Source organism: Drosophila serrata, unplaced genomic scaffold (assembly GCF_035046125.1).
Source record: "Drosophila serrata isolate PLE 108 unplaced genomic scaffold, ASM3504612v1 contig_302, whole genome shotgun sequence".
Taxonomy (NCBI): Eukaryota; Metazoa; Arthropoda; class Insecta; order Diptera; family Drosophilidae; genus Drosophila; species Drosophila serrata.
The window spans coordinates 1,109,978-1,128,092 of NW_028257200.1; the positions used below are offsets into that span (position 1 = coordinate 1,109,978).

General features: G+C 45.3%; 7 protein-coding genes across 26 annotated transcripts in view; 5 read left to right on the forward strand and 2 right to left on the reverse strand.

Annotated features, from left to right (window-relative positions):
- LOC110182747 (uncharacterized) overlaps window positions 1-1,662 on the forward strand; it is a 41,315-nt gene extending 39,653 nt beyond the window's left edge. For 12 of the 13 annotated variants that reach the window (XM_020950848.2, XM_020950853.2, XM_086837257.1 and 9 more), the window contains one exon: window positions 1-1,662. In XM_020950848.2, the coding sequence (XP_020806507.1) occupies window positions 1-119 (119 nt within the window). In that variant the 3' untranslated portion in view covers window positions 120-1,662. The other variant, XM_020950857.2, reaches the window with a different exon arrangement.
- Cyp6t1 (Cytochrome P450 6t1) lies at window positions 1,552-4,267 on the reverse strand. The gene is made up of 2 exons (XM_020950858.2): window positions 2,027-4,267; window positions 1,552-1,964 (listed from the first exon to the last, which is right to left on the reverse strand). The coding sequence occupies exons 1-2, from the start codon at window positions 3,344-3,346 to the stop codon at window positions 1,683-1,685; spliced, it is 1,602 nt and encodes a 533-aa protein (XP_020806517.2). The 5' UTR covers window positions 3,347-4,267; the 3' UTR covers window positions 1,552-1,682.
- Mondo (MLX interacting protein mondo) overlaps window positions 4,252-18,115 on the reverse strand; it is a 26,835-nt gene continuing 12,971 nt past the window's right edge. For all 7 annotated transcript variants that reach the window (XM_086837250.1, XM_086837249.1, XM_086837247.1 and 4 more), the window contains 7 exons: window positions 7,508-7,637; window positions 7,361-7,447; window positions 5,840-7,297; window positions 5,158-5,776; window positions 4,969-5,092; window positions 4,704-4,833; window positions 4,252-4,646 (listed from right to left, as the gene is read on the reverse strand). In XM_086837250.1, the coding sequence (XP_086693376.1) occupies window positions 4,513-4,646; window positions 4,704-4,833; window positions 4,969-5,092; window positions 5,158-5,776; window positions 5,840-7,297; window positions 7,361-7,447; window positions 7,508-7,637 (2,682 nt within the window). In that variant the 3' untranslated portion in view covers window positions 4,252-4,512. The remainder of the gene's footprint in view (window positions 4,647-4,703; window positions 4,834-4,968; window positions 5,093-5,157; window positions 5,777-5,839; window positions 7,298-7,360; window positions 7,448-7,507; window positions 7,638-18,115) is intronic.
- LOC147643015 (gustatory and pheromone receptor 39a-like) lies at window positions 12,155-13,045 on the forward strand. Its single transcript, XM_086837264.1, has one exon. It carries the CDS (start codon window positions 12,155-12,157, stop codon window positions 13,043-13,045), a length of 891 nt encoding a protein of 296 aa, XP_086693390.1.
- Window positions 13,315-18,115, forward strand: part of LOC110182722 (Gustatory receptor 39a) — a 5,204-nt gene continuing 403 nt past the window's right edge. The window contains exons 1-3 of one of the 2 annotated variants that reach the window (XM_020950822.2): window positions 13,315-14,223; window positions 17,845-17,907; window positions 18,002-18,091. In XM_020950822.2, coding sequence (XP_020806481.2) covers window positions 13,315-14,223; window positions 17,845-17,907; window positions 18,002-18,091 — 1,062 coding nt within the window. Of the gene's footprint in view, window positions 14,224-16,861; window positions 17,738-17,844; window positions 17,908-18,001; window positions 18,092-18,115 lie in introns of those variants that run through there. The other variant, XM_086837266.1, reaches the window with a different exon arrangement.
- On the forward strand, window positions 14,538-18,080 carry LOC147643016 (gustatory and pheromone receptor 39a-like). The gene has a single exon (XM_086837263.1). The coding sequence runs from the start codon at window positions 14,538-14,540 to the stop codon at window positions 15,498-15,500; it is 963 nt and encodes a 320-aa protein (XP_086693389.1). The 3' UTR covers window positions 15,501-18,080.
- LOC110182736 (gustatory and pheromone receptor 39a-like) lies at window positions 15,627-16,592 on the forward strand. Its single transcript, XM_020950838.2, has one exon. It carries the CDS (start codon window positions 15,627-15,629, stop codon window positions 16,590-16,592), a length of 966 nt encoding a protein of 321 aa, XP_020806497.2.

The window sequence follows — 18,115 nt, forward strand, 5'->3', positions numbered from 1 at the left end:
CCTCTGGCCTCCAGCTATATATCGCTCGGGATGGCACCGCCTCATTGGGCGGACACGAGGTCAAATCCAGCGTGAGAGCGGGTGCCCTGAAGCAGGTGGTCATGCAGGACAGGAGATAGTAGCGTCCCCCAACTGTGTTTGTAAAATGTATTAGAAGACTAACTCTGAGCGAGCAAGTAACAGGAGCAGAAATCGGAAATAGTTTAGAATTATGCGAAAAACACATTTATTTGCTAACAACAAAAGTGAGATAATGCGAAAGCGCTATATATGAGTATATATACATATATATATATAAATGTATGTCATGTCGAAAACTACACTACTATGAATGTAATTAACTAGCTATATATGCTTATATATACCAATATGCATAAACATTTGTATGTCACATAGATATGTTAACAGGCAGCAGTCGTCCTCCAAGTGGAGGCTTCTTTTCGGCCAATGTGTTGTGCTCGTGGAATTAGGAAAACCAAAAAAAAAAAACTTATTAAGAAATTAACTACGTGCATGCAAAATTTAATCGCAAAGAAAACAAGTAGATGAGAAATCAATTTAAATTTACATTTGGAAGCCATTTGATTTTCGCTATCATATATTCCAAGAAAATAATCAAAACAAAATGCAAAATACGAGTTACATGCCATACACACAATACAGAAATGCTTCGAAATCATAAGCAAAAGTTGTAATCATCGAATTATCAGTCAAAATCGAAAAGATCATTAATTTTCTCATTTATCAAATTCACACCGAAAATGGCATTTTGCTTTCAATACACACATGCTCTCATGAAAGACCTTGAAATAACAAGATGCATAACGAAAAGAAAGTGCAAGAAAATGCGTATGTCGTTACACATGTTGTTGTAATAAGGTCCAATTATTTTATTTTATTTTTTGCCTCATCCATTGTTGTACATTGCTAACTTGTATTCTTAGCTCGTAGTTAGCCTTTTAAAACTTTCGTAAATCAATAATGCAAATCACTATAAGTTTCAACGTTTGATGTATGTAAAAACAAAAAGGAAAACAAAACAAGAAATCTGAGTTTATTATTTTGTATGATATAGAAATGCAAACCAAACCAGCACTGAAAAATCAAGAAACGTGTTGTTGGACGTATAAAAAACAAGAAATGCAATTAGTTATTAGCTATAGTTTACGTTGATAATGTCTGTGTAAAATTGCTTTAGTTATTTTTTGATAATTTGTAAAAAGAGCGACGGAGAACCGAAAAACTCCAGGTTAGTTTTTTTAAAACTGTACATGCAAAAGAAGAAAAACAAACAAAAAATAAAAATAAAATCCAAATGGTTGATAATTGTCGAATATTTGGAGTTGGCCAAATGTTGTTGGAGCTTCAACAAACGAACCTAACTAAAAAGATAACCCATTTTTTTAGTCGTGAACCCTTTAATCTCTGGCTGATTGACAAGAGTTGATTAAATATTTACAACTTGTTAAACTCTGTAGACCCTTTACCAAACTATACTATAAAATCAACAACAACAGTTGGCCGACTCAGCCGACAAAACTTTTGTGAACATTTTTGAGCTGAACTTGAGAAAAGTTTTAATTACAAAATACAGAAAAACAAATAAAAAATATGTGAAAAATGCAAATTACCAATAAACAAAGAAGAATACAGTTAAAACTAGACTACAATGTTTATATCATTTACAGACAATCCCTTATAAATCGAAGATAGGTGCCGCCATGAGCCGTGAGGACGAACGCCTTGGGATCGAATCTCATTTGGGGCAGCGTTCTGTCGCAGATCTCAACTCGGAAGTTCTTCAGGATGTGCAGGAGACCAACCTTGATCTCCAATTGACCCAAGAGTGTTCCAATGCAACCCCTTGGACCGGCACCAAATGGCAGATATGTCATGGGATGATGTTGTTGACGCTGCTCGGCTGCAAAGCGTTCTGGATCGAAGCGATCCGGGTTTGGCCAGTACTGAAATGTAAAAATAGTTAGATAGATGATAAAGCTACCGATATGGAGTGAGTGAGACTAACCTGCGCATCCCGATGAAGACCCAATACTGATATATAGACTGGTGTTCCTGCTTGCAATTTCATTTTGGAGCCAGAGTTCCAGGACGAGAGGTCGTAGCCATTGATAGAATTACAGCATCGATCTAAAAATGCTGTAGGGGGATATAATCTCAGGACCTCGTCCACCACCTGTCGCAGGTAAACCAAGCCGTTAACATTGTCGCAGTTCAGCTGCTGACCCTCATTCCTGCTGGCATTCAGAGCCTCACAAAGTTCCTTCCGCAATCGGCTCTGAATCGCCGGATTTTTGGCCAGTTCGTATAGGGCAAAGGTTATGGTAGACGACGAGGTATCGAAGCCAGCTAACAGGAGGAACGCTGCCTGGGCCACAAAGAAATCCGGACGATGGACTATGCTATTCGGTGGCTCTGTACGCTTCAGCTGGAGGAATATATCTATCAAATCGTGACGCTTTTCGCCACTGGCCTCGCGCTGGGCCAGGACAAAGTCCATGGACTTGCGCATAAAGCGTTCGTACTCCTCGGAGTAGAGATGCGTGCGAACTCGGCCGGATAGTCGGGGGAAGAAGAACATTGTGAAGAGATGCAGCAGGCGCTTCGGACGCGGATCATTCACCTCGACGCACATGCGACGGAACTCAGCCTCCGGATTTTGCAGGCTATGAGCCTCCAGACCGAAGGCCAACGAGGCAATGATATCCGTGGTGAAGAGGGCACACAACTGCTTAACCTCAAGCTCCATACTGTCCCTTCCCGCTAGTTGCAACTCCATGTGCTCCTCGAGCTGGAGGCCAATGCGCTCCAGAAGTCCATACATCTGACGCACCTTTCCTACCGCAAAGAATGGGGCAAAGATTTTGTGCGTCTCTCGCCAGGTCTCGTGCTTGGAGAAGAACAAATTCTGGGAACCCATGGTGTCGCACACGGGATCTGTGGTCTCAAAGCGGCTGGAGAATTGGGCAAAATCCTCCACCATGATGCGCTTAATCAATGCTGGGTCTCGTAGAAGGACAGCATGGTTTTGCAGAACGTGAATTCCCACATAGGCGTGGCCAGCAGCCTCCGGGCTCTCGTAGAGCGTTCGGAACTGATCGCCAAAACAACAAGCGCCGCGCAATAGTTGCCACACGTTGCCCACAAAGGGTGTGGCCGGAAAATAGGGAACAGCCAGGCGTCGCCAGTGGCGAAAGTGGTGCCGTTGCCAAAGCCAAGCGATTAACAGCAGAAGTATCCAGGCAGCGCTGAGTGCCAATGGGAGAAGGAATACCAATCCAAAGGCGGCAGCAACCGCAAAAATAATCAGAAGTACGATGATAATCATGACAACGCGTCTAGGAGAGTCAGACCGAAACTGCAGTCGGTTTTCCGGGTCTTTTATGCCCTGAGGCTCAATTGATAGCGAAAAGCTATCTATCCGACACAATCTTTACAAATGCAAGTGCAAGTGAGTAAAAATAAGAATTCTCTCGTCATTCTCGTCACTCTTTTGTAAGTATCGCGAAATAAGGTTCACTTACAAGTCTTCTCTTAGGAACCGTGTTTTAAGGCGAGGAATTTAACATACTTTTGGGGCGATTTAAAATAATTAAGCAGATTATCAAGGTTCTTAATAGTTAAACAAGTATTTTTGCATTAACAAAACATACAAAGCTTATGGCCAATAACTTATAAACTCTTCTTTATTCAGTTTACCCTTGGCTAAGGTCAAAGTTTGTCGGCAATATATGTTCCTCAGCACATCTCGTCCCGAATAGCCAACACCAGACACCATAACGTTGCCAGAACCACATGAAGACCCAGATCACCAGCCAGCCGCCACAGATCAGGAATGGTAGAAGCACAAGAAGACCACAGGCAGCGGTCACAGCAGTCGCAGCCACAATAACCAAGGCAGCACCAGCTGCAATAATCAGGAATATTATGATGATCATGACCCAGCAAGGTGTACGCCGCAACTACAACTGTGATATTCTTGGACTACGTTAAATGACAAGTGCATTGATATGGTATCTCTTTATCATCAGTAGATTTCATATACATATATCAAAAACCCTACGAAAGTCTCGAAGGTGGTCTGTAGTAAGTGATTTGAAAGGGAAAGAATTTATTTCTAATATATTTTAAAACAGTTTTCAATCATTGATATAAAATAAGATAATTATAATGTAAAAAACAACTTAAAATCCTGAAAATGAGAATGATAAACGATCAAAAAATATTCGCAGCTTATGGTCAAAAACTTGTAAAATCGTTTACTTTTATTTTACGCTTAAAGTCAAAGATTGTAGGCACTATTTGCTGCTCTGCGTATTTTTCTATATCTATTGCCGGCTGCCAATCCATTCTTCTCATATAAAAATCCGCCTTATTTAGCGATTTGTACAATTTATAAGCCGAAACAAATTCATGTGGATATATTTTTAAAAATATATATATAGATTGAATTAAATAAATTCATATCACGGGCAGCATCAGCATCATCAACAGTTAGGAGCTATGCAGGTTCGGATGCTGGCCACTTGAGTTTTGAAGGGCCTTGGCCACCTCCTCCTGCAAAGTGCTAGGCGGCTCTGACACAATATCCGTGTGCATGGATAGGTACTTTAATTTATTCGTAACAGCTGAAACGAAGAGATTTAATTAAATTGAGGAAGGAAAATCGTGAAATAGCTACTTACCGGGTCGCAGATCGATGAGAGAACAGTGCTGATCGACCCAAAGGAAGGCCGTCCGACGCAGCTCATCCAGACTGGCACTTGACACGGTCGACGTGTAGGAGGCAAGAAGTGGTTCCAAAATTAAGCCCAACTGAAATTTTAAATCGAATTTTTAAGTTTTTTTTTACTGAACGAATAAGAATATCCACACGATTTCTTCCTTTCTCAAGGAAAAACTTCATGCAAAGGTCTTATAACAACGCGATGCGGCATAAGGAGTACTTACAATCCAAAACTTCCAGTCGTTCATGGTATTGTACCTCACAAAGATCTCGTACAGCTGACGAACGTGCTCCGTACCCTGCCTCGTGACTGGCGCTCCATTTGCCGGCAGAATGGAGTGCAGATGCCTGTTGGGAAGAGCAGATATGCATTACTGATAAAGAAAACTAATAGAATCAAAAATATAGCTTACGTTAAAGAGTTGTTTAGCTCGTCCCGCTCCATACGCAACGACTCAATCTTGTCTTTGAGCACGTTGCGCTCCTGTCGCAGCTGCTTAATGTGGTCCGCTCCCTTCTGCAGCATGGCCGCCTTGCTCAGCTTGGCGTTTGGGTTCTGTTGGAGCTGCGGGATGAGCGCATGCAGCGTGTCGAAGCCGTTCTTGATGTTGTAGCGTCGCTTTTGCTCTGCATGAATGTGACCGGCACGTCGCTGGGTGTCCCTCGGCTGGTACTTGTTGAGGCTGGTCGAGGGCGAGAGCGGTGAATCCTGCGACTCGTGGAACGGTGAGTCCGGCGATAGACTGAGACAGCTGCTACTGCCAATGTTGGCCGCCGTGGAAGCAGAAGGACCAAAATTGTGTCCGGGAGGACTGTGCAGTGCTGGACTGATAATGGCCATGGGCAATGAGGCGGACTTCTTTGGTGAGTGTGACTGCGTCGGCTGAGCCGACACCGGCACCGACAGCGGTGATGTGACCGCAGCGTAAAGCGCCGGCGACACGTTGCTGTTGCTGGAGGCGGCTATGGCACTGGCGGAAGATTGCGGATTTGACTGCGAGCTGTTGGCCACTGCCGTCTGCAGGCGGGAATCTGAAACGATAAATACTTTGGCAACCGAATTCCTCGGATCTCTCGGTCGCTAAGCACACTCACTCGAAGTCAGGAGCTGGGCCAGGGTGCTGTTCAGCATGGGATCGCTGGTGGCCTGCTGCATCTGCTGTGTGACCAGGAGGTTGCTGCAGCTCTGAGCGCTCAACGGAGAGCCACCGGCACCGGCGGCCGCTACCACCGACGAGTGCTGTTGGTGCATCGAGTTACTTCGCACGCGGGACTTTCCCTTGGCATGGTACTTGGGCACAGCGAATGGCTGCTCGTGGATGAGTTGCTGCCGGCCATCGGGCAGCTTGTTAAGCGACACGTTCAGGGGCAAGCTGTTGGACCGATGGATTTCTTTGGGCAAAACGGTGTTGGGAGACACCCAAGTGGCTGTGCTAACAGCGGCCTGCTGCTGCTGCTGTTGTTGGTGCTGCTGCAGCAAACTGGCCACTGTTGTTTGGTGCTGCTGCTGCTGTTGCTGGGTGTTGGCTGCCTGCTGATGGCGTGTCAGCTGCAGAAGCTGCTGGGTAGTCAAACCCAGCGGAAGCGACTGTTGCATCTGAGGCTGCGGTTGCTCCTGTTGCAGGTAACCCTGCTGCTGCTGCTGCTGTTGCTGTTGCGGCAGGCGGGGCACATTGAGAAAGGTTCCAGTCGAGGCGGACTTCTTAAACTGCGGATAGGGCTTGTAGCCGATGGAGTTGTAGCCACCATCGCTCAGTAGGGAGAGCACATCAGTTTGCAAAGGTTCCACTTTCACATTGAGCTGCTGTTGATGCTGCTGCTGCTGCTGGTAGCTGTCCGTGTAGCTGCCTAGGAAACCCTGCTGGTTGTTGAAGGCGTTCGTCTGCTGCGTGGGAAAGTGCTGCTGCGTCTGCTGCTGCTGTGCAAGTTGCTGCTGCTGCTGTTGCTGCGAAGCCTGAAAGGAACCCGCCTGCAAAAGTACGCCTCCGCCAAGATGTTGCTGCTGCTGTTGTTGGTTCTTCTGCTGCTCGGCCAGCATTTGCTGGTAGAGGTTCGTCTGATGCAGCGTCGGCTGGGCCTTGTCGTAGTTGTGCGGCTCACGACGGAAAGGACGCTGAGTACTCTTGGCCACACGACCGTTGATCACGCACCGGTTGCTGCTGCTGTTTTCGGTGGCGTTTATGGCTCCAAAGTGCTTGCCTCCGTGCATCCGACCGGACATTGAGCTGGGATCTCCAATGAGCTGGGAATCGTTAACAGATTGCTGCTGCTGCTGTTGCTGCACCTGCTGTCGCGCCACAGAGAAGCGCTGCTCCATTTCACTGTACGCCATGTTATTGATCGGCGTGTTGAGCTCCATCATGTTGGCATCGACGTTTCCGCCACCACCGCCACCGCCGCTGCTGCTGTTGACCATGTCCATGATGCTGTCGTTGCAGTAGAGTGTATGGGGAGCGCCCACGATTGCCGGCAAGCAGTAATCGTCGTTCTTGAGCATTTCGGCATCGGTTCCCTCCTCCGGAACGGGTGGCAAGCGTGTGGTTGGTATCAGGTCTGTGGGGGATCGGGGAAAGCTAGTTATTAAAATCCTTGGATGGTTAATACTGAACTACTCACCTGAGAAGGTAAGGTCGATGTCATCTAAATTCGGTTGCAAGGGACCCAAACTGGGCTGTATGAAGTCAGCGATACCTGCACCGCGTGCTAATAATGGGAGGAAAGCATCAGTTACGGCAGCTGGACTTGAGTAGGATCAAAACTTACCAATTTCCCTGGAATCGGGAAAGGGAAATGGAACATTTATGGCCGAGAACAAGGTGTCTGTTGTCCAGTCGTCTGGCATCAAGTTCCTATCGTTCAGCGGCGACCATTCCAAAAAGTCCAACTCGCTTTTCTGCAACCAAAAAGAAAAGTAATAAATGTGACGGGTTATCACTCTTGATGTTGGAGGAGAGATAGCAAAGCGCTGGATACATAAATTTATTAGCGGCTGTCAGTTAGTCAGTCAGTCGGCTCGGTCATGCGGTCCGCGTTGCACGACGTCCTGGTGTGCCAGCGTCGTTTGGGACTCACGGCTATAGAGCTCAGCGGGGGTGGCCTCCAATTGTGCCCAGCCACCAGGTGCACCCACATTCTATTTTGGACACTCCAGGGAGCTCTGCTGCTAGCCGCTGGATGTTACATTAAGTTCTGGAACTTTAGATTCGAGATCACGCACACTGGCATGGCGAATCACTATGCACATGTAACCGGACTCATGGAGCCTCTGTCCATCCTCATACTGATTGCCTGGCTTCGTCTGCACCAGGATCGTCTGCTGCAGCTATTAAAGCAGCTCCTAGAGCTGCTGGAAACTGAGCATCAAGGGGAGACAACAACGCCCAAATGGATAACCTTCGTGTTTCTAAGCTCAAATATTGTATTGTTCTTTTTTACCACCTTTTATATGGTAACGCAAGGTGTACTCGATATCCAATACTTGGGGCCGGCAATCACCTTTCACCTGAGACAGATTTACTTCAGTTGTTTGGTTAACCTTTTTCTGGTGACTGTTGATCAAATCGAAGCGAATTTAGAGGCACAACTCCGGAGAGTGCAGAAATCTGTACGTAATCGAGATCCAAATGAGCTCGTCCATCGGCTGCAGCTTATAGATAATATCTTTCGGATCTGTGAGCTGCAGATGAGCGTCATCTTCAGTGTTCCATTGGGCCTGCACTTTCTGTACATTGTCCTGGAGACGGCATCTATAAGCTACATCATTGCTCTCAAGTTTGACAATGTCTTTATTATCGGAATGTGTCTGATTATAATAGTTCCCTTGGTGATATATGCTGCCTTGCCGACCGTTAGGAACCACAGACTTCAGAATGAGGTAAGTCAACTACTGAAAATCGATAATTAATTTATAAATGAGTGATAATCACTCGAAATGATTAAGCTTTGGGAGTGCCCTTTTTAGTCTCAAGTTCGTTGCAGCGCAATGCAGTTAACCCTCTCCGACCTGGTCCGTATCCTTCGGATACTAGTGCTCACAAATATCCGTTGGGACAAGCGATTGAAGCTGTTTAGCTTGAATCACAGCTGGTGCTTTTGTCTGATGCAGATCTTCCTGCTGAGCCTGAGTCTGTGGAACATCTTTCATCTCGTTATTAATTGGGATATTGAGTTTGAGGCCTTCAATACCTTCCTGTCCAAGTACTGTTTATACATTGTCAAGATGACGGAGTTCGTTTTGGTCGCCCTCCAATTAATTTGGATGTTTTCGACGCAGGGATCCCAGGTCAAACACTTTATGCAGATACAGACTCTCTCCGAGCAGACCTCTGGGATACCGTTCATACCTCAATGGATGATCTATTGCTGGATGACAGCCTGCCTGTCTTTCATCCTGCGCTTCATTGTGTGGAGGACACACTTTCAAACGAATCTCTTTAGTTTCTCGAGTCAGAGTTCTTTCGTGTTTTACAAAATATCCTCATATTTTGTGAAAACCCTGTACATGTATCTACGACACTGCCTGGAGCACATCTTGTCCGAAAGTGGCAATAGTCTGGAGAGCGTTTTGCAAACCCGTGACATAAAAACGATGAGAAAAATGGTTAGCCACCATGTTGGGATTCACAACGATATCCTTTCTCTTGGCGAACACTGTTTGAGTTCGATTTTCGGATTCCTTCTCTACTTTTACATGGTGCATGATACCATGGAAGTACTCCTATTGTTATTTTATATTTGGACTCGGAAATCCTATATAATGGAACATGTATTATTTTGCATTTCGCTCATCATTATTTGCTTCTATACTTGGATACATCTGGGAATCGGTAATTACAAAGAGAAGGTAGGTAAATCTCTATTCAATATTCTCATAAATAAGATAAAATAAGTAAGGGATGTACAATTTGTATAACTTATTAGACACTTATACATATTTCTTGAGGTTTTCCCAAGTGCATCGGTTAAGCACTTAATTGCTAAATGGTAATACCGATTTATCAGCCAAGCTGTCGCTCAATTCCTAATGGATTATATTTTCGGTATCTATAGGAAAAAATGCAATTTGACTAAACAGTTTTCAGTCGCATGCTTTACAATGAGGATAAAGCTTTCCAGTTTGGCCGTGATCCTTCGGTTCTTGGTTTTCACAAACATCCGCTGGGACGATCAGCTGACGGAGTTCGTCATAAGATGCAGCCGGATCTTTTGGATTTTCCCGTTTTCTTTGGAATTTTTCTTTTTCTGGAGTCTCTATGCCGCTTATTCCGAATTTATAAAGGAATTTTCCATATTGCATATTATCACGGATGTTTACTTTGTGACGCTCATTCGATTGGTGGAATCAACTTCTTTGATACTGCAAGTCATCTGGATAATTTCAATGCAACAAACTTTACTCAAGACATTGGTTCGAGTCCAAAAACTCTCAAACTATTTTGGACTTTCAGACGTTCCATCTTGGATGATTTTCAGTTTTATATTCTGCAGTGCATTTTTTCCAATTCGTTTCATATATTGGAGATGTTATTCGCCTTTACCAATGAGCTTTAACGCGCTGGTTAGAGATCTAACACACAATTTCTATAAAGTTTCGACAACCTTTATAAAAACATTGTATATGGTTCTTGGCCATCGAATAATCAATATTATGAACGCTAGTCGCCGAAAAATGGAAAATGTATTAAGAACTCCTAAAGCCTTAAATGCAAGACTACTTGTGAGTCGTCATTTAAATATACAAAATGAGATATTAGAGCTGTGTGAACTGGACTTTAGTGATTTTTATGGACTACTGCTGTGCCTGTACATGATTCAGGATATTTTGGAATCCACACTCATGACTTACTTCCTTTGGAACTCACCCAAGTTTGATTTCGACAGTTCAGTTTTCTTAGTTTCGCTTATCATATCATTATTTTACGCTTGGACACCGTTGGGATACAATAACCCATGTATAGAGGTAAGTAGAGGTGCGATTTTTATTATAATTAATGAAAGTCCTTACTAAAAAGCGAATAAAATGCATTATAGTTTTTCCTGCTAAATTTGCAAAGAACTTTAAATAGTTTCTTGTCTGTTTTTGGAGTATTTTTCTCCAAGTGTAGCCAAGTTAATTGCATAATGTCCTTCAGGTGCAATCAGCCAGGCTGTCGCTCAATCTCTAATGGGTTTCCTTCCATCATCGCTGCTGTTCCTTTCGGTTATTCCTTCCTTATGACATTAAAACACAGTTTTAAGACGTCGGCTTCGCAATGCGGACAACATTAGCGGGTCTTGTAGTGATCCTTTGGAGCATAACACTTGTGAAAATTCGGTGGAATGATGAAAAGCCAAAGCAGTTCGCCTCGAAGTTTAAAGGATTATGTTCTTTTATCCAGTTTTTGATAACGCTGATGGTTCTCTGTTGCCTTTGCATGTTTTCCCTTAAGCGGAATTTGGAATTTTCAATCTTCCATGGTTCCACGGATATGTTCTTATTGAAGACTGTTCGGTTGCCAGAGGCCACTTTCCTTATATTTCAATACCTTTTGGTGTTTTTAATGCAGCAAAGTCTGAAGAGCAACCTCATCCGAGTCCTAGAACTCTCCAATGATTTTGGATTTTCAGAAGTGCCATCTTGGATGATTTTGGCCTGGCTAGTGTACAGCGTCCTTCTTGTCCTACGCTTTATTTATGTACAAACCATTTTGATGTCCAGTATAAACTTTAATTTTGTAATCAAGGAAATCGTTTATCTGCTTTACAAGGTGTCATCCTGCTTTGTGAAAATCTTTTATATGGCCCTACGCCATCGCACAGTGCACATTATGGCCGCTAGTCTCCAGCAAATACAAAATGTTTCACAAAGAATTTCTGACACAACGATTCAAAGGGAAACGATTTATCATAATTTATCGATCCAAAATGAGATGCTACTGATGTGCGAACTGGACTTGAGTAAAATATTCGGATTACTACTCTGTTTGTACCTTATTCAGGACATTTTGGAAGCAACATTGATTTGCTATTTCGCTTGGTTTAAGTTTGATCAGCACTTTCCGGTTATAATGTGTTTATTCTGGTTAACTTGCTGTTGCTTTTACGCTTCGATACCATTTGTTTTTAATAACCCAAGAGTGGAGGTGAGTAAATTCAAAGATTTAACTATTTATTTGGAATTGTATACATACATTCAGTACTGTCAGTATATTGAGTTCCTTATCTGTATATCATTTGACCCTTTCCATATGTGTTTCGTAATACTGATAAGTTTTGTGCGATTATGAGGACCTGCCGCCAGGCTTGGCAATCCTCATTGAACGATAGATAGAGTTACAGAACACTAACCCACAATTAGTTTAATTGAATTCAACTCATTCGATGAGTCAGTTACTCGAGTGTAATATAGCCTAAAGCACGTATATAGTGAGAATGAATCAGAAGAGACTTCTAGGTTTCCTGCACTATCAACGCTACTTGGGCCTCACTGACTTGGATTTCTCCAATGCTAGGGAAGTGTACGGGCTCCATGGAACCTGGCTCTCTTATGGCACCCAGGTCATAGTCGTGAGCATCTTCTCGTTTGCTTTGGTGGCTGCTCTGGCCGAGTCCCTCTTCTATTTGGACACTCAGACTCAGACCGGAAGGATATTCGACAATGCAGTCATAATAGCCACTTCCGTGTCCCAACTGCTGGCCAATCTGTGGTTCCGTGCCCGGCAAAAGTCACAGGTGGCCCTCCTGCATAGACTCTCTCAGCTGGTGAACCATTTGCAGGTGGAGACGGAGGCACTGCCTCATCCACGCTGGTTCTATCGCATCTGGCTGCTTGTTTGCCTCTTCTATGCGTTCATGGTGTCACATTTTGCCTCCAAAACTTGGCTGACAAATATGGAGCTTAGCCGCGTGGTGACTCTGCTGGGATTTGCCTTCCGCTGTGTCTTGGCAAATTTCCAAATCACCTGCTACAGCGGTGTGGTGTGGATTTTGGCCACATTGCTGCGTGTCCAGGCGGAGCTACTAAGAGGAATGGTGTTCGAGACCATCTCGAGGGAGGATCTAGCTCACAACCTGCAAGTCCATGATGAGATCCTGCTGCTGGGCCAGAGGGAAGTGGTCGAAGTCTACGGTGGAGTCCTGCTCTTTCTCTTCCTGTACCAGGTCATGCAGTGCGTTCTGATCTTCTACATTAGCAGCTTGGCGAACTTTGGATCCTTCAAGGAGTTAGTTTTTATCCTCGCATGGCTGTCCCCGATGCTCTTCTATCTCATCCTTCCCCTAGCCGCCAATGACGTACTTAATCAGGTGAGTGGCGGGCAGTAACACTTGACTGACTTTGTTATGAAAACAATTCTGTGGATAGAAATACTCTCCAACTATCTTATACCCTATAAGAAGTGTTAAGGATTGGGTTTTACAAGACAAATAAGATTCTTAAAGGCACTGAGATATGCATTTATTATAACAGATGGACTCTTTGGACTAAGAGTAGCCTTTCCTTCCGTTTCTGAAAGGTCAAAAAGCACAGGGTATAAAAGACCAGTTCGACTGGCAAAAGCACTGATTCATTCCGGTTCTAGTCTCCATTAACCATGGACGAATTCCAGTCTGGGGAACTCTGCGCCTATTACCGCCTCTGTCGATACTTGGGCATATTCTGCATCGACTACAATCCCTCTAAGAAAAAGTTCCATTTGCGTCGCAGTGCCATCTGCTATGTGGTGCACTTTGCCATTCAGGCCTACTTGGTCGGATGCATGGCCGTCCTGGTCATCTATTGGCGCCAATGCTTCAAGAGGGAACTAACCAAAACTGGCAACCATTTCGACAGATTGGTAATGGTTCTGGCTCTGGGTATACTTGTGGTGCAGAATGCCTGGCTCATCTGGCTACAGGCTCCTCATTTGCGTATCGTTAGGCAAATAGAGCTGTGTCGCCGAAAGCAATTGGGCCACCTCCGGCTGGTGCTGCCCAAACGTCTGCTCTGGCTTATAATTGGAACAAATCTCCTCTACATGGCCAATTTCATCAAGACCTGTGTGTTTGAGTGGCTATCGGAAGCATCGCGTCTCTTTGTGGTCACCTCGCTGGGGTTTCCACTGCGCTATTTGGTCACCAGCTTCACCATGGGCACCTATTTCTGCATGGTGCACATTGTGCGCCTCGTCCTGAGCTGGAATCAGTCCCAGATCACGGCCATTCTTGAGCATTCCGGGGATCCCAAGCAAGTCAGCGCCAATCTTCTACGCATGCGCGGCTGCCTGGAGCTGCACGATCGCTTGGTGCTTCTCTGCAATGTGGAGATTAGCCTCGTTTATGGATTCATCGCCTGGCTATCCTGGATGTTTGCCTCGTTGGATGTCACCGGAGTGATCTACTTGACCATGGTGATTCAAAATAATAAGCCAATTGGCCTAAAGCTGCTGACAAACATTGTGTGGCTCTCACCCACTTTGATGACCTGTGCCGCCGCTTTCATGAGCAACCGCGTGGCCGTTCAGGTATGTCTCATTATTAGGCAAAGAAGCTTTACCTAAAGACGTATCTTTCTTTTATTTCCCCAAACTTTCTATATTCCTATTCCTAGAAAGATTCCCTTGACTGTCTATAACATCATTAAACTACGTTTTAGTTTTCCTTACAAACTCTAGACTTCGTCACCTTTTGGTCTCCTATTCCCCCCTATAAAAATAAGCTATTTTGAAGGTATTGTGGTCGTTTCTCCTTTGTCAATCTAGATAATTATTGATTATAGACTGGGGACCAAGAAGCAACCAAATGGAACTCCAGTTCTTTCAGTTCGCGGTATGGCGCCATGTCCCTCGGTGGCGAGCTGCGCGTTTATTTATTAACTTTCAAGTGCTTCGGTTTGCTATGCTTCACGCATGAGTCCAGTAGTGGTTACAAAACCCACGCATCCAGGACGGATGACACTATTGCATTGGTGGGACTGCTCTTTTGGCAGTGCCTATCACTGGGAGCCCTGGGTCATGTGATGTTCCGGTCCGGAGAGTACAAGTTACCGATGTACGGAGAAACGGGCAACACATATTTCTTGGGCAATTATGGACTGGCCTGCCTGACGGTGTCCCTCATCCATTTTTACTTTTATGTGAGGCGCGGGAGATTAAGGTCGCTGATCGCCTTGCTCCTGCATCACAGCCGCATAGATCTAGGTGACAGGCATGCCACAGAGTTTGTCCGGATTTATGCCTTATTCGCCAGCCAGGTCCTGCTCTCCGGATTGCTGCAGGGAAAGGTCTTTCGGCACGCCGGGCTCGAGTGGTGGAGAGCGGCTTTGCTGACCACCTTTGCCACCTATAGCTATGTGCTGCTTAGCCTGGTAGTTGCTTTACACTACTGTCTGGTCCGGATCTTGGCCAGCTTATTGAGGATCTACAATGAAGACCTAGCAGCGGCGATTCGGGAGGACTGTGTCTTGTCAGGGAGCCCATGCTGCCTCCGCCTGCGACAGCGAAGTCGTTTGCTCTGGGTTTGCATACAGAGAATTAACTCTGACTTTGGACTGGTGTTGCTGGTAATAATGGCTTTCCTGCTCTTTTCGGCACCAGCTGCTCCATTCTTCATGATAACCATCGTTTTTGAGCTCGATGCCCGCAACGTGGGCATGGAGTATCTGTGGCATGCCCTGTTCGTCACGCTCCTCTGGAACCTGCCCTATCTGGTGGCCATCCTGACGACCCTGCGCACCGATGAGGTGGGAAAAGAGGTGAGCCCCCTGTTCAATGTTCATTATCTAATGGGGGTAAATATTTAGGCGTTGACTTAATTTGAGCAGTGTTTCCCTTGATAAGTTTCATCGGGCAGATACCATGTTTACAAACTAAAGTAACTAAAAGCATGTCCTGCGACATTAAGTGATTAGTTGATTGAGGCAGACCCAATGCCGCGCACCGGTTTCGGGGAATTGCGGGTTCACCTACGAACCCTTCAGTGTCTTGGAGTCCTGCGGTTCGACATAGATTTTGACAAGTGTTTGGTGCGAATAGAAGCCTCCGAGGAGCGTCGAACCCGCTGGTTCCTGGCGGGTGTCACAGTATTTAGCTGCAGTCTGATTATTTATAGCTGCTGGTATCCGGAACACTTTATTATGGGCAAGCATAACAACACGGGAAACTGTTATGCCTTGATCAACTTCCGGTCCTGTGCCCTGACCACTCTCCTGGTGTATATTCAGCTCTATGCTCGACGTTGTCGCTTTGCCAAACTGCTACAATCGATGATGAACCTCAATCAAATCTGTAGAAATGATAATGGAATGTCCAGCTTCGGCTTCCCCTACATCCTGCATTTGGTTCTCTTTGTGATCTGCATGCTTAACTATGCCCATGGCTACTGGGTGGCTGGGGTCTCCTGGATCACCATTCCCATTTATCTTCTTCAATACGGTTTCTCGTACCTCATCCTGGGCCAACTGGTCGTCCTTTTTGCCTGCTTCCAGCGCATCCTGCTCTCAACTCTGAGACACTACAACAGGACGCTGCTGAATAATCTCAAGTTAGGCGGAATGGAGAGCGGGAAATTGTATGAAAACTTTCGCGATTATAACCAGTTGCTGTGGCTAAGCCATGAGGAGATAAATCAATGTTTTGGCCTACTGTTGCTACCAATAACCGGGTTTGCACTCCTCATAACCCCCTCGGGACCCTTCTTTCTGGTGTCCACCATCTTCGAAGGCCGCTTTCGTCAGGCATGGCGTTTCGTTTTCATGTCCTTAACGGCCAGCTTTTGGAGTGTGCCATGGGTGACTTTGCTGGTGCTGATGATGGGCACTACCAATGTCCAGCAGGAGGTGAGTAATAGGACAATAGGTTCCTTCGAGTCTGCTTTATCCTACCACAATCATTAGGAATTAATAGTTTATAATTAATCATCCAATGTGATAGGATCTATACATGTATAAAATATGGGAATCTTTAAGTCCCTCGAGGAATATCCTTTTATTTGTGAAACGTGGCAGAGGTTAAAGCCTAATTTAATAAGCTCATACATCACCGTCCAAAATCCAATCAATTACGTGGTAAATATTGACTTTTCGCTATCCGATGAATCAACAATGAAATGGGATACCCATCCGGTTGATTGGTTAGTTCGCAGGGGTCCCTCGACCGTAGCATTATGTCCCCGGTGTGCCGTGACCTGCATCTGTATCTTCGCCTGCTCCACCTTCTGGGCATGATGTGCTGGCACTTTGACTCGGAGCATTGCCAACTGGTGGCCACACCCTCGTCCGAGCGCTATGCACGGACGTATCTGGTCGTGGTATTGGCCGCAACCACAGGCTGCTTTACCTTTGCCCACTTGAACCCGAAGCGGTTTCACATAGCCATCTATAATCGGACAGGCAACTTCTATGAGACCGTGATATTCCGGAGCACCTGCCTGGTGCTGTTCCTTCTATACGTGATCCTTTATGTACGCCGACACAGACATAGGGAACTGGTGCAAAACCTCCTGCGTCTCAACCGACGATGTGTGACCAGCAGCAGGGATCGCCAGTTTCTGCACAATCTAATCCTGTACGGCGTGCTCTCTGTGGTCTGCTTTGGCAACTACTTCACCGGATATAGTCGGGCCGGCTTGGCCACCATTCCGCTGGCCTTTTGCTTGGTTGTTTACATCTACGGCTTCTTGGTTCTCTGCCTGCTGCTGGTGTTCTTCGTCTGCCTCAAGCAGATAATGGCCGCCGGTTTGGTTCACTACAATCGGTTGCTTTCCCAGGGTGACCTGGCAGTCGCTCTCCGGGGCAGAGCACAGATCCTGGCCTTGTGCGGTGGCGAGTTGAGCGACTGCTTCGGTCTGCTGATGCTTCCCATTGTGGCTCTGGTGCTCCTAATGGCACCATCAGGTCCTTTCTATCTCATCAGCACTGTGATGGAGGGCAAGTTTGACTCGAGGGGTTACCTGGGCATGCTCCTAATATCCTCCACTTGGGATACACCCTGGCTAATCATTTTGGTACTCATGTTACGCACAAATGGCATAACGGTGGAAGTGAGTGAAATGTTGGGATTTGATTTAAGTTTAAGAAACAACTTGTGTAGCTTTTAAGAGATATAAAATCACTTTCATATATGTTCCGAATCCCTTTTGTTTTGCAGGCAAATAAAACCGCAAAGATATTGGCCAAAGTACCCAGAACTGGCACTGGTTTGGATCGAATGGTAAGCTTGTCCATATATAAAAATATTCATCATAAATCACAATATTTTATAAATGAAAATGATGAAAAATTTTCGCCCCCTTTTCGTTTCTTAGATTGAGAAATTCCTATTGAAAAACCTACGACAGCAGCCCATTCTAACAGCCTACGGGTTTTTTGCATTGGATAAAAGCACCTTGTTTAAGGTAAACTATATATACTATCTATAC

Excerpts from the sequence above, each read along its gene's own strand:
- Cyp6t1 (XM_020950858.2), bottom strand. The coding sequence starts at position 3,346 with ATGATTATCATCGTACTTCTGATTATTTTTGCGGTTGCTGCCGCCTTT. Across the intron at positions 1,965-2,026 it reads GTCTTCATCGGGATGCGCAG|TACTGGCCAAACCCGGATCG; the intron begins GTTAGTCTCACT and ends TTTACATTTCAG.
- LOC147643015 (XM_086837264.1), top strand. The coding sequence starts at position 12,155 with ATGAATCAGAAGAGACTTCTAGGTTTCCTGCACTATCAACGCTACTTG.
- LOC147643016 (XM_086837263.1), top strand. The coding sequence starts at position 14,538 with ATGTCCCTCGGTGGCGAGCTGCGCGTTTATTTATTAACTTTCAAGTGC.
- LOC110182736 (XM_020950838.2), top strand. The coding sequence starts at position 15,627 with ATGCCGCGCACCGGTTTCGGGGAATTGCGGGTTCACCTACGAACCCTT.